The sequence below is a fragment of the Tachysurus vachellii genome, chromosome 9 (genome assembly GCF_030014155.1).
Source record: "Tachysurus vachellii isolate PV-2020 chromosome 9, HZAU_Pvac_v1, whole genome shotgun sequence".
Taxonomy (NCBI): domain Eukaryota; kingdom Metazoa; phylum Chordata; class Actinopteri; order Siluriformes; family Bagridae; genus Tachysurus; species Tachysurus vachellii.
The window spans coordinates 25,293,716-25,306,314 of NC_083468.1; the positions used below are offsets into that span (position 1 = coordinate 25,293,716).

Consider the following 12,599-nt stretch of genomic DNA (forward strand, 5'->3'; position numbering starts at 1 on the left):
GTAGCATCAACTTGATTTCTGATGCACATCATGCTTGTGAGGCTCACATGTTCTTCTAGCATGGTGTATCCTATATTATTATTAGTTCCTACTCAAGGTTAGTCTGTTTGTACCTCACCTCAATATGTTGTGTTATGTAAACTGCAGAACACAATGTCCCAAAGTTTCCTTCCTCAGTATCTTGCAGTACAGTATCTGGCAGTTCTTGAATGTGACATCTTGTTTTATCTACAAAATCTGTGAGAGACAGCTGAAGAGTAAAGCATCATGACATGGCCACCATAATCTTACCACTGTCAAGCACATTTAGGTAAGCATATTAGTAACCATGGGCCTTTGTTAGTACACCTATAGGTTTAATAATAAAAGGAAGACAAAGGAGACTTTTTTATAGTGTCTGTTGATCACTGAATTACAGGAATTGACAAAAAGTTGTGTTATACCAAAATTCAGGTATTATTTTGTGCATTTGTGTTTATAATAGAGGCCACAAGTAACATTTACCTTCAGCTGCTGATGGGCTAATATTCTGTTGTAGCTGACTGCTTCATAACTTTCAGGACATTTTGTATAATCGGAAAAATCTACAACACATGAGGTATTATGTGGGATGTGGTAGCTCAGTGGTTAAGGTGTTGGACTACTGATAGGGAGGTTGTGAGTTCAAATTCCAGGGCCACCAAGCTGTCACTCCTGGGCCCCTGAGCAAGGCCCTTAACCTTCAATTGCTCAGCGGTATAAATGAGATAAATGTAAGTTGCTCTGGATAAGAGCGTCTGCCAAATGCCGTAAATGTATTAACTAGCCATACTCTCTGTCAGATATGTTTACTTTCCTAGTCTAAGAAAAGCTTCTATGAATGACACGCCTCTGACACGATCCAGCCTATGGCAGACATGACATATTAAGGTACTTTATAAAACAAGAAGCACATGTGCTGATCTTTCAGCCATGGGTAAGCTTAATCTATTGTGTATTTGTTTGATATTCTTTACACCAACAGGGCTTGCATGCAACCTGCTGGGTAAGTTTGAAATGAGAGACATGTTTAAGGAAGGAGACATTATGATAGGTGGAGTTTTTCCTATATTTAACAAACAGGACAATGTTCTTACTTCATTTGAAAACAAACCGCCAAAAGCCGAATGTAAAGGGTGAGTTAAAAAAAAAAAGGAAGAAAATGCTAAAAATGCTTAGTTGAATGCTTATGTATTTTATTGTTCTATTTTGCTTTGTTTAACTTTAACATTCATCATAGATTTGACTTACGAGCCTTTCGCTGGACTAGAACCATGATGTTTGCAATAGAGGAAATAAATCAAGATGAGAAATTGCTTCCTAACATCACACTTGGGTATAAAATTTTAGACTCTTGTGCATCTCCTATTAATGTTTTGCGAGCTGCCCTCACTCTGGTGAGCATGTCAGAGGAAAATAACTCTTCCAACTCGACTCAATGTCATCCACCTCCTCTCTCTGCTGTTGTGGCTGAATCAGGTTCTACTCAGTCTTTAGTTGTGGCTGGGACAGTTGGACCATTCAGAGTACCAGTGGTAATAACATTTAAGCTAATTTACATATACATACTAATTTTGAAAAGCATTGTGCATATATATATATATATATATATATATATATATATATATATATATATATATATATATATATATATATATATATATATATGCATTCACATTTATAAAATCATGATGTTTGTCCCTGAATAGGTGAGTTACTTTTCAACATGTGCATGTTTGAGTGACAAAACAAAATATCCTACATTTTTCCGAACAATACCAAGTGACTACTACCAAGCAAAGGCTTTGGCTTTCCTCGTCAAACGTTTTGGATGGACATGGATTGGAGTTATACAGTCTGACAATGATTATGGACGAAATGGGATAACAGCATTCACTAAGGAAGTGGAGGCTCATGGTGTATGCATTGCATTTGTTGGCACAGTTTTGCGAACATATCCCCAAAGTAAAATCCTTGAAGTTGTTGAACTGATAAAGCACTCAACGGTTGAAGTGATTCTTGCATTTGTACCAGAGGGAGATCTCTATCCTTTAATGATAGAAGTGGTGAAACAGAACATTACAGGAATACAATGGATTGCAAGCGAAGCCTGGATAACTGCAGACCGACCATCCACTCCAGAAATGTTTAAATCTTTTGGAGGAACATTAGGATTTGTGGTCCGAAAAATGGCCATAACCAAACTGGGACCAATTCTGAAAGATATCAGCCCTTATAAAGATTCAGAATCCAGTTTTGTCTGTGATTTCTGGGAAACAATTGTAGGATGTAGGCCTTCATCTTCAATAACTGATTTTGGGAATAGCACAAAAACTTGCTCAGGAGCTGAAACAGTAGATTATACAAACAAGTTCTTTGATGTCACACAACTTAGAGTGGCCTATAATGTTTATCAAGCAGTGTATGCAATCGCTCATGCATTACATCAGGTTCTGTTTTGTGAAAAACCTAAGACCAATGTCTCGAAACTGTGTCTTCCTCTGTTACAGATAACCCCAAACCTGGTGAGCTAGACAATTTATTCACAATGTATTTATTTTCAAGGTTTAATCATCGTTTTCACATCTTTGCAATTATGTATTGCTTCCCCCCCCCTAAGGTAAGTGAACAGTTGAAAAAAGTACATTTTGTGGATGCGTTTGGAGAGCTAGTGTTCTTTGACAAGAACGGAGATCCACCTGCCTCATATGAAGTCATAAACTGGCAGCTGAGAGACGGTCAAGTGCAGCATATTCCAGTTGGTCATTTCAGCACCTCTGCAAATGGACAATATGAACTTGTGATAAATGAAGACAAGATAGTCTGGAGAACAGGAAATTTGGTAGGATAAACTTATAATTAAACATATATTATTCTTTAATCCCATAAGTGCTCCAACATTTCTACTCTGCTCTATTGTCTCAGACTCCAAAAGCTGCTTGCTCAGAAATCTGTCCACAAGGCACAAGAAAAGCACAAATTAAAGGTTTACCTCTGTGCTGCTTTGACTGTATCCCATGCGCTGATGGCTCTATATCAAATACAACAGGTGCAGTGGTATTAAATTAATATTGCTTAAATAACGCATATTAAGGTATCTGGCATTGCAAAACATTTTTCTTCTGCTTTAGGAGCAACAGATTGTATCACCTGTCCTGAGGAGTACTGGTCTAATGAAAGAAAAGACAGCTGCATCATGAAAATAACAGAGTTTCTTTCATACACTGAAACAATGGGGATTGTTCTAATAGCCGTGTCACTATTTGGTGCTTGTTTAGCATTATGTACTATGGTGGTATTCATATATTTTAGAGACACACCAATAGTTAAAGCAAATAATTCTGAGCTGAGCTTACTTTTACTTCTCTCCCTTATATTTTGCTTCCTCTGTCCACTCACATTCATTGGCGAGCCCACGGTTTGGTCCTGCATGTTACGTCACACAGCATTTGGCATTGCCTTTGCACTCTGTATTTCCTGTATGCTGGGGAAAACTATAGTTGTGGTAACTGCCTTCAGAGCAACATTACCTGGGAGCAATGTGGCAGGAAAGTTTGGACCACCTCAGCAAAGGGCCATTGTGTGTTCATGCACTGCAGTTCAAATACTTATTTGTATTCTGTGGCTAAATGTTGTGCCACCATTCCCAGATAAAGTTTTTGAACAACGCAGTAAAAAAATTATTTTAGAATGTAACACAGGTTCAGATGCTGCATTTTATGCCGTTCTAGGATACATTGGCCTTCTTGCTATCGTTTGTTTGGTCCTGGCCTTTTTAGCCAGAAAGCTGCCTGATAATTTTAATGAAGCCAAATTCATCACATTCAGTTTGCTTATATTCTGTGCAGTTTGGATCACCTTTATTCCAGCTTATGTCAGCTCTCCTGGAAAGTATACAGTAGCTGTAGAAATATTTGCAATTTTGTCTTCAGCTTTTGGCCTGCTGATATGCATTTTTGTTCCAAAATGTTACATAATTTTAATCAAGCCAGAGAGAAACACAAAAAAACATGTAATGGGGAAAAATTCAAAGTCTACTTAAATGTATCTAATTGAGAGATTATAAAAGAATAATAAAATATAGGTAAGGAAACATGTGGTATTGTATGTTATGATATGGAATGATACAGTATGATATGATATGGAATTGTAGAACCTATTAATTATGTGCATTAAATTAACAATGGATATTTTGAATTGAAACATTACTTCCATAATGAACATTATATCTATGTCACTTTTAAATCATATCAGTATTATAAATAAAGCAAACAAACAAAAATAGGAATCATCTAAGCTCCTGAACTTTATTATTTGCTTAAATGTGTTTGCTCTTTTTTTTCCAAAGACCTTTTCGTAAAATGTTACTGATCAAATATAGTTTAAACATAGTTTACATTAACCCTGTCTTTGTTAGACTCCTATATTATACTCCTATAGCTGAGATACAAAACTGCCTATTAAAACCCATAGAACCTGTCCATTAAGGATAGGGCTGTGGGTGAAACACTGAAAGCATTGTTCATTTGGCAGGAAATACATCAGACTGGTGAGACAAGTTTTGCCAACCCACCAGATTTTTGGGAGTCATCAATTTCAGCAAACTACACCAGGTTACGTATGTAACCCGGTTTCCTGAGAAGGGAATGAGATGCTGCGTCATGGCTGTGATGCTGTGGGAATGCTTCTGTGAGGTAGTTGTGTCTGAAGCGCTGTGTGTGCAACATGCTGTTTGTCTGAAGGAAGCATGAGAGGACACCCGGGACATGACCAGCGATGCAGCATCCCGTTTCCTTCTCAGGGAACTGGGTTACATACATAACCTGGTGTAGTTCCCTTTTGAGGGAACTCAATGTTGCATCAGGGCTGGTACTATGGGAATGCCTGACTGTGCCAGAGGCCATTAGAGAGCACGAGCAGACAGGGAACAGAACATCAATAGCCCTGCAGTACCTGGGACCCTGGAGTGGGCATACAGCTTCCTAGTGGAGGGAGCCCTAGCATTCAATAGAGCCTCTGTCACCTCTGATGAAAGGCCTGCCTCTCGGAACTGGTTCCCCTCAGGGGCGTGACCCAGAGCTTTGGGGCAGGGTTGTCAGATTGCCCCCTGCACCTTAGAGAGGAGATCCTAATTGATGGAAACCTCCCATGGAGTGCTGTCCAGGAGGGAGACAAGGTCCGTGAACCAAACTCGAGAGGGCCAACGAGGAGCAACTAGGAGAAGGTTGACTCGGCCGTGGCGCACTCTGGCCAGGTCTTGTGGGAGCAGAGCTACCGGGGAAAAGGCGTACAGATGGAGCGTTGGCCACGCCCGTACCAAAGCATCCAGGCCCAGAGGGGCCAGATGAGAGAGAGAAAACCACAGTGGGCAGTGGATTAACTCCTTGGAGGCACAGATCCACTACCGCCCAGCCAAAAATCTGCCAAATTCAGTCCACCACATGGGGGTGGAGACGCCACTCCCCAGGCCTCAACACCTGCCTCCATTATATGATACCTTATATGGGCAAGCACAGCATCTTGATGATCACCATAGCCTTTGACTGGGCCAGAATGAACCAGTCGTCTAGGTAATTCAGAACACAGATGTTCTGGAGATGCAGCGGTGGAAGGGCAGCATCCATGAACTTTGTAAATGTGCATGGTAAAAGTTCTAGGCCAAAATGAAGAACACAGTACTGGTAGGCTTTCCCCCCAAAAGCGAATCTGAGGAAATTCCTGTGCTCTGGCAAAATGCCTATGTGAAAATAAGTGTCTTTGAGGTCTGTCATCACAAACCAGTCCTCGGACCTAATCTGGGAGACAATAACCTTAAGCATGAGCATCTGGAACTTGTCTTCAGGGTACAGTTCAGAGCCTGCAGGTCCAAAATTGGACATAGCCCCATCCTTCTTGTGAACAATGCTTGGATGCTACAAGGCTACAAGGCTTGGATGGAAAAGCAGGCTGACTTGACTTTCAAGCCCAATAATAGCCATAAATTCAGACATTGCTGGGGAAAAAAGACACGCAGAAAAGGGATTTCCCCAAGAACTGGGCACCTCGGCATGGAAAAACCGGAGCAGCTAGCATGAAGGTGACCTGCGTTCTGATGTCTAGCTTAGAACGGACTACACAAACTTCCTCTTCAGGCCAATCTAAATTCAATTTAGACACTTGTGTGTCACCACCTTGAGGAGCTCCTCGAGCACCACTGATTGCTGTGGCAGATCAGTATTTTGATCTGTATTCAGATCAGTATGCTTCTCTTGCTCCGCTTCTCTGTATTTTCCAGCCAAGCAGGGAGGGAATCCCTCACAATGTATGCAGCCAGATTGTTTGCGGATGCTGCATGTAATGTAAGTGTCCATGATATAGCTGGGGAGCCGGATGCACACACCTCTTAAAATGCTTAGATAGCAACATATGACTCCCTGCCTAGCGCTTGAAATATATATATACAGACAGGACAGACAATCGACACAAACATAACAAACATACACAGAGCGCTTCCTAAAGACAAAGAAGCTGGAGTAATGTGACGTAGATGTCCTTATTTGCTGGTGCGTAGTCACTTTGTCACGTGTCCTTCCGGAGCCATTAAATTGGTGTATGTGCACACAAATCTTAGACACAACTTCCTCACAGAAACCTCATTTACTGCACTGACCGAAGTACATTTCTATTTCGAAAAGAGACCCAGTAGCATAATATGGACCCTACGGCTCAGAACAAAGGGATGGTGATTTCTGTTCAATTGTAGATTTGAGCTGGATGAAGTGATTCCAGGTTTTAGTGTTGTGCCTCAGAGTACAGAATACATGTTGTGACACAAGGTCCAAGATTTATTATCATGTGCACAGGTACAGTGTACAATATGTAATTAAATTAACTTGTATATTCTTCTGCTGTAACATAAAAGGAAAGGACAAAAGCATACAAATTTCACAATTTTTCACTTGAGTTAAGCACAGTTCTAGAAATTAAGACTGTACTCAGTGTTGGATGTAGAATATTTCTTATGCTTATTTATGAAGAAAAGTGCTTGTTGACAAAAATGCAATTTAATGCTTGAAATACTACAGATTAAATATATGGACTTACATTTCTGTCATTTAGCAGACACCTTTATCCAGAGTGACTTACAATTTATTTCAATTTATACAACTGAGCAATTGAGGGTTAAGGGCCTTACCCAGGGGCCCAGCAGTTCCTGCTTGGTGGATTCCGATACCTTAACCACTAGGCTACTACGTGAAAGGACCTATGAAAAAAAACAATGGGCCTTTGTGGAACACCAAACTTTATTTTCATATTCATAGAGAAAGAAGCCAACATGGACATTTACAAACCGATGATCAGTCTCCCTTGATCAAAGATATTAGTATAAAGAAAAAATGTATATCCTAAACTAGGAAAGCAAGAGCTACACTGATATCAAGCACTACAAGCAAGGAGACACAAATAGGTCAATTATAAAATAGGTCACAAATAGGTCAATTTTTTTTATATTGTAATGAGGCCTAGACACTAAATGAACAATTTCAAGGACATGATTCACATGCAAGAGTGTGCTTAGCTGGTAGGCTACAATAAGATAAAGAGACATTTAGCCTATTGTTTAGAAGGGTCAAGAATTGTTAGTTACCTGGAACAATGACCACTTTTTTAAATTGTTTAACCTCATAATCAATATTCTCAGTAGTTATCAAGAACATATACTGTATGGACAATGGTTTGTGGACACCTGATCATCACAACTACATGTGGGCTTGCCAAATGTGGACTAAAACTGGAATGGGATGTTTAACAAGCACATATGGATGTTGTGGCCAGTTTTCTACAATTTATAGTGGTATGTTGTTTTGTTTTGTGTAGCAGCACAAGACAAAGCCATTACGGACTGTTTATTGCAGCATACAATATTTTACAAATGCAGACATAATACATTTTAATTTCTTGATTCTAAATATCTGTGCTTGTGTGTACTGTAAATAGGGTTGGTGAATGATTCTGCACTATTTTTTCATCATATGCTGTCTGCTGTTTTTTTCAGGTCTCAACAGAACAACATAGCATTTTGGAGCAAATATGCACAGAAGCAGTCCAAAGGCTGAAGCTAAGATGGCAAAGACATGCACAGCAACCATGTATTTTCCCTGAGTGCTCACATAAACAGGGATAAATGTTATCCACACAGCAAAAAAGATAAGCATACTGAATGTGATAAATTTTGCTTCGTTGAAATTGTCTGGAAGTTTTCTGGCCAAAAAAGCTATTAAAAAGCACATGCATGCAAGTAGGCCAATGTATCCCAATACGCACCAGAATCCTATTTCTGATCCCACTTTACACTCTACAATTATAGTAGGACTCAAGAACGCAGTAGTATAGGCAGCAGAGGGAGGTTTAGTCACCAGCCATATGATACAAATAAGTATTTGAACTAAAGAACATAATATGACACTTAACCTCTGCTGAAGTGGACCAAACCATTTCATGACATTACTACCAGGTAGGGTGGCCCTAAAAGCCATAAGAACCACTACAGTCTTAGCCAAGATGCAGGCAATGCAGAGTGCAAAGCTGACTCCAAAGGCTGTAAACCTAATCTGGCAGAGCCAATCAGTGGGCTTGCCAATAAATGTCAGACTAATCAGAAAGCATGCACATAGAAACCAGAGTAGGAGGAAGCTGAGCTCCATGTTGTTGCCTCGAACTACTGGAGTATTTCTGTAGATTATAAACACATAAAGCACTGCAGTAGTCAAACAAGCTCCGAACGCTGAAACAGCCAAGAGAACTATTCCCAAGGGCTCCTCATAGGACAGGTACTCCAAGCCCTTTGGTATGCATTTGTCCCTGGCATGGTTTGGCCATGTTTCCCTTGAACATCTTAAACAATCATTTGAGTCTGTGAGGAAAACAAAAAGCCGTATTCTATTGTCATGATCATAAACATCATAGCAATAAGACCAATGAAAGCAGTTTCACACCTGTTTGATTGCTAATCTCTCCTTCAGCACATGGTATGCAGTCAAAGCAACATATGGGTTCACCCTTTCGCCTGGCTTTCCTGGAGCCAGGCAGGCAACTTTTACTGCAGACTGATACTGGTGCCTAATAATAAAGTAGGAGGTTTTACACACACCACACATACACACACACACGGAAATCCCCTTTGAAAAGACAAACTAAAAATAAATAAATCTATAAATCTACTGAAAGTATACGTGGAAAAGATTTAGCTGATTTTGTGAGATTAAATTGCCTAATGAGCAAACAGTATTTTGCCATTTTAAGATAGAAAACATAAGATCTTCTCTGTGAATGAGCATAATGCAGACAAACTGAATAATAAGTAAACGTACAAATGACGCTCTGGTGAAGAATAAAATAGCGCACACCTTATTGTCTCTTTTCCAAATAATCATTGATTCATTAATGACCAGGCCATTATCCTCCTTCAGTGATGCATCATAGAACCCCACTTTCACCAAGCGAAGTAAGCCATCACTTGATGCCTGCCAGTTCATCAAATCATAAGATGCAATAGGATCTCCGTTCTCATCAAAGTGCACAAACTCTCCTAGTGTCGTGAAGTTTGATCTCTTCATGTAGCTTATCAGCTTTGGGGAAGATTGAGAAGTTAGTTTGGTCGAATTGTTTCCAGATCTCATCATCAACATACAGTATTTTCCATCAATGAAGTTGTTTTTAAGATCCGAATTTGCAGAAACATTACGTGATGACATCCTTAAACTAGAATAGTGTGAAAATATATCCACAAATACTTACATACACATTCATTTACACACACACACACACCTGCCAGGGCAGAAGGGGATTTAGCCTCCCACATGTTCCATTTTGAAAAGGGCCTTGTCCTTGAACACAGGTACTCATATCATGTAAAGCATGTGCTATGAGATACACAGCTTTATATACATTGTACGACACTCTAAGCTCTGATACATCTGTAAAGATAGAATACACATTGTCCAGAGTCTCTCTCCCACTACAAGCGTCCCTGTTCTGGTCCTCCTGTCTATGTACATGCGTGTTTAAAGATCCATTGATCCGGCAATGGAACGTTTCCTCCCAGAACTCTGTAAAAAAATCTGAACTTCGTGCAGTGGAAGCGTTCATCTCTCTGAGATATCCACCAAGGTTTGGGATTTCACCTTTGCGTATGGCAAACCCTAGAGTTCCCTGTAAGAGATCATGGAACTCACTCCACAATGCCTGTGATGTTGCCCAAGCTTCACTGGCAATCCACTGCAGATGCGTGATGTTTTGTCGCTTGCATTCTCTCAGAATAGTTTGCAGTTCTGATTCTCCAGAGAAGTTTAGAATGACTGTGGCTGTGGAGGCTTTAATAACATCCATTAACCCATGCACAGCTTCAATAGTGAGTGTGACAGGGTAAAAGTGAACATATGCAGGACATATATTATATCTTGCTGATTCTTTAAGAAAGAGCTGGATGGCAAAGCGAGCATAGTCTGACTCCACTCCAATAACTCCCACCCAGGTCCACTGAAAATAATGGACAAGCTTTGCTAAAGCCTTAATCTGAAATTCATCACTTGGCATCGTTCGCATAAATGTGGGAAACTCTTTCTTGTTACTCAAACATGAGCAAGATGCAAAGTAGCTCACCTGAGAGAAGATTAAAATGAGCACGTGAGACATTAATAAAAAAAAATATGAAAATAAAATACACTAAAAAACAAACAAATAAAAATTTTTCACACATAAAAGTAGTGTGTTGCTTAAGACACATTACTGTCTCTTAATTGTTGATGTGTTTACAGACAATAAAGAAGCACAAAATAAAAAGTAAATAGAAGCAAGGTTATATTAGGAGTAATGAAATATTACTGTCCATTCATTAATATTACTGTTACTATTAATGAAATAAAACATATCCTAATGTGAAATGATATCAATGTTTTTTTTTCCTTTATGTAATTATATATGCATTTAAAGTTTTTGGGCAATAAGTAAACATGAACTGTGTACATTAACACCATGGGCTGTAATTTATGGTTATAACTTACTGTAATATGGTTTATTCAGAATAATAGATTCTGCCTTACCAAAGGTATACCGAATGAGCCTAGTGTTCTCAGCACAGCCATGGATATCCCTGATGCAGCATCCCCTACAATAACTGGAGAGGGCTGCCTGATAACATTCACACATCCAGATCCATTTGCTTTCTCAGGCTGCCCATTGACCAGGAGAAGTGAGTTCTTTATTGACACAGGTATGTCATCACAGCTGTCTCGGATGTGGTATCCCAGTGTCAGATTTGGTAACAGGTCCAGTCTCTGGTTTATCTCTGACACAGCAAAGGTCATTGTTCGCATCCACCTTAGGGCTCGAGGACTAAAGCTGCAGTGTACACAAAAACAACTGTAGTAAAAACAACTGTAGTAAAAGTTCATTTAAGAAATTATTGTAAAAATGTACAGAGATATTGCATTACAAATGAAAGGAAGCAGATAAATATACATCAGCAATAAATATATCCATTTACATATTTACATCTATTTACATTTTCAAAGTCAGTATCAGTCACATACTACTTGTAATCAGTTGGTTCAGGTTTGCTCTGGAAAGACCACACTGCTGAAACAGGGCTGTAATGCAGGGGGAACAGACCTCCCAAAATCACATCTCCACCCATGTAGAAACTATGGGTCCCTTCATCTCCCTGGTAGACGCACTCATCCTTGTTTGTGGACTGACCACACATAAATGCATTTAAAAGAAACCATAAGGTGAGCAAATTACAATGGCATGCCATACCTGACACAAAACAAAAAGATGGCTCAGATGAGCTTATATAGGTCCCACGATGTGCAGGGGACAGTGTCGTCTTGTCCCTGAGAAACATGTGAACCAATGATGTTTGCTGTTACTGCTGTCAGTCTCTCTATACAGTAAAACAGCTCAAGTGCTTTTCAGATTGTGATCTTAATGCTAGCAAATAATATGGCGGCTTCTAAAATGTCAGTAAACATCATTAAAGTAAATGAAGTCAAAATACATTAGTATAATGCTTTGATTTTTTTTTTTATTAGATTATGGGCTTATTTTTATGAGATTATTGATTGTAGAAGTTTTTCTAAGCATCCTGGAGAAACGTTTCTACTGGATATTATATGTTTGCATGTAAACTCTGACAGCCAGCCTATTACATAATCTTACTTACTTTAATGACATTTATAAGTATGTTAAAAAAATAAAATAAGCGTCTAAGACTGAATTAGTATAAAGGGATAAGGGTGTGGGTTGGTCACCTAAGACTACCTTAGAGTTTATAGACTTTTAGGATTGCCTTAGATTTCTCTTTCTGACTGATACACAATAGAATTTGCAGAATATGAATAAATTATTCTATATAGGCTAATTACATACTACTAAAATGCATTCAGCTCAGAATTTTTGCATTATTAAATGAAAATATCAGTAAATTCGTTAATTCATTCATTCATTCAGAATTTTTATAATATATGATTATAATAATATAATGGATGCATAAATTATGCACTGTATGTATGAAGCTCATTCAGAGATTTTTAGAGAGCAGG

At 39.0% G+C, this 12,599-nt stretch overlaps 2 protein-coding genes across 2 annotated transcripts; one reads left to right on the plus strand and one right to left on the minus strand.

Moving 5' to 3' along the window:
* Window positions 1–1,014: 1,014 nt before the first annotated feature.
* On the plus strand, window positions 1,015–4,060 carry LOC132851716 (extracellular calcium-sensing receptor). Its single transcript, XM_060878701.1, has 6 exons — window positions 1,015–1,154; window positions 1,259–1,553; window positions 1,728–2,543; window positions 2,639–2,860; window positions 2,944–3,067; window positions 3,150–4,060. The coding sequence occupies exons 1-6, from the start codon at window positions 1,036–1,038 to the stop codon at window positions 4,058–4,060; spliced, it is 2,487 nt and encodes an 828-aa protein (XP_060734684.1). The 5' UTR covers window positions 1,015–1,035.
* A 3,955-nt stretch (window positions 4,061–8,015) lies between these two features.
* On the minus strand, window positions 8,016–11,761 carry LOC132851147 (extracellular calcium-sensing receptor-like). Its single transcript, XM_060877784.1, has 6 exons — window positions 11,589–11,761; window positions 11,100–11,397; window positions 9,826–10,659; window positions 9,405–9,626; window positions 8,994–9,117; window positions 8,016–8,911 (listed from the first exon to the last, which is right to left on the minus strand). The coding sequence occupies exons 1-6, from the start codon at window positions 11,759–11,761 to the stop codon at window positions 8,016–8,018; spliced, it is 2,547 nt and encodes an 848-aa protein (XP_060733767.1).
* Between the last annotated feature and the right edge of the window lie 838 nt (window positions 11,762–12,599).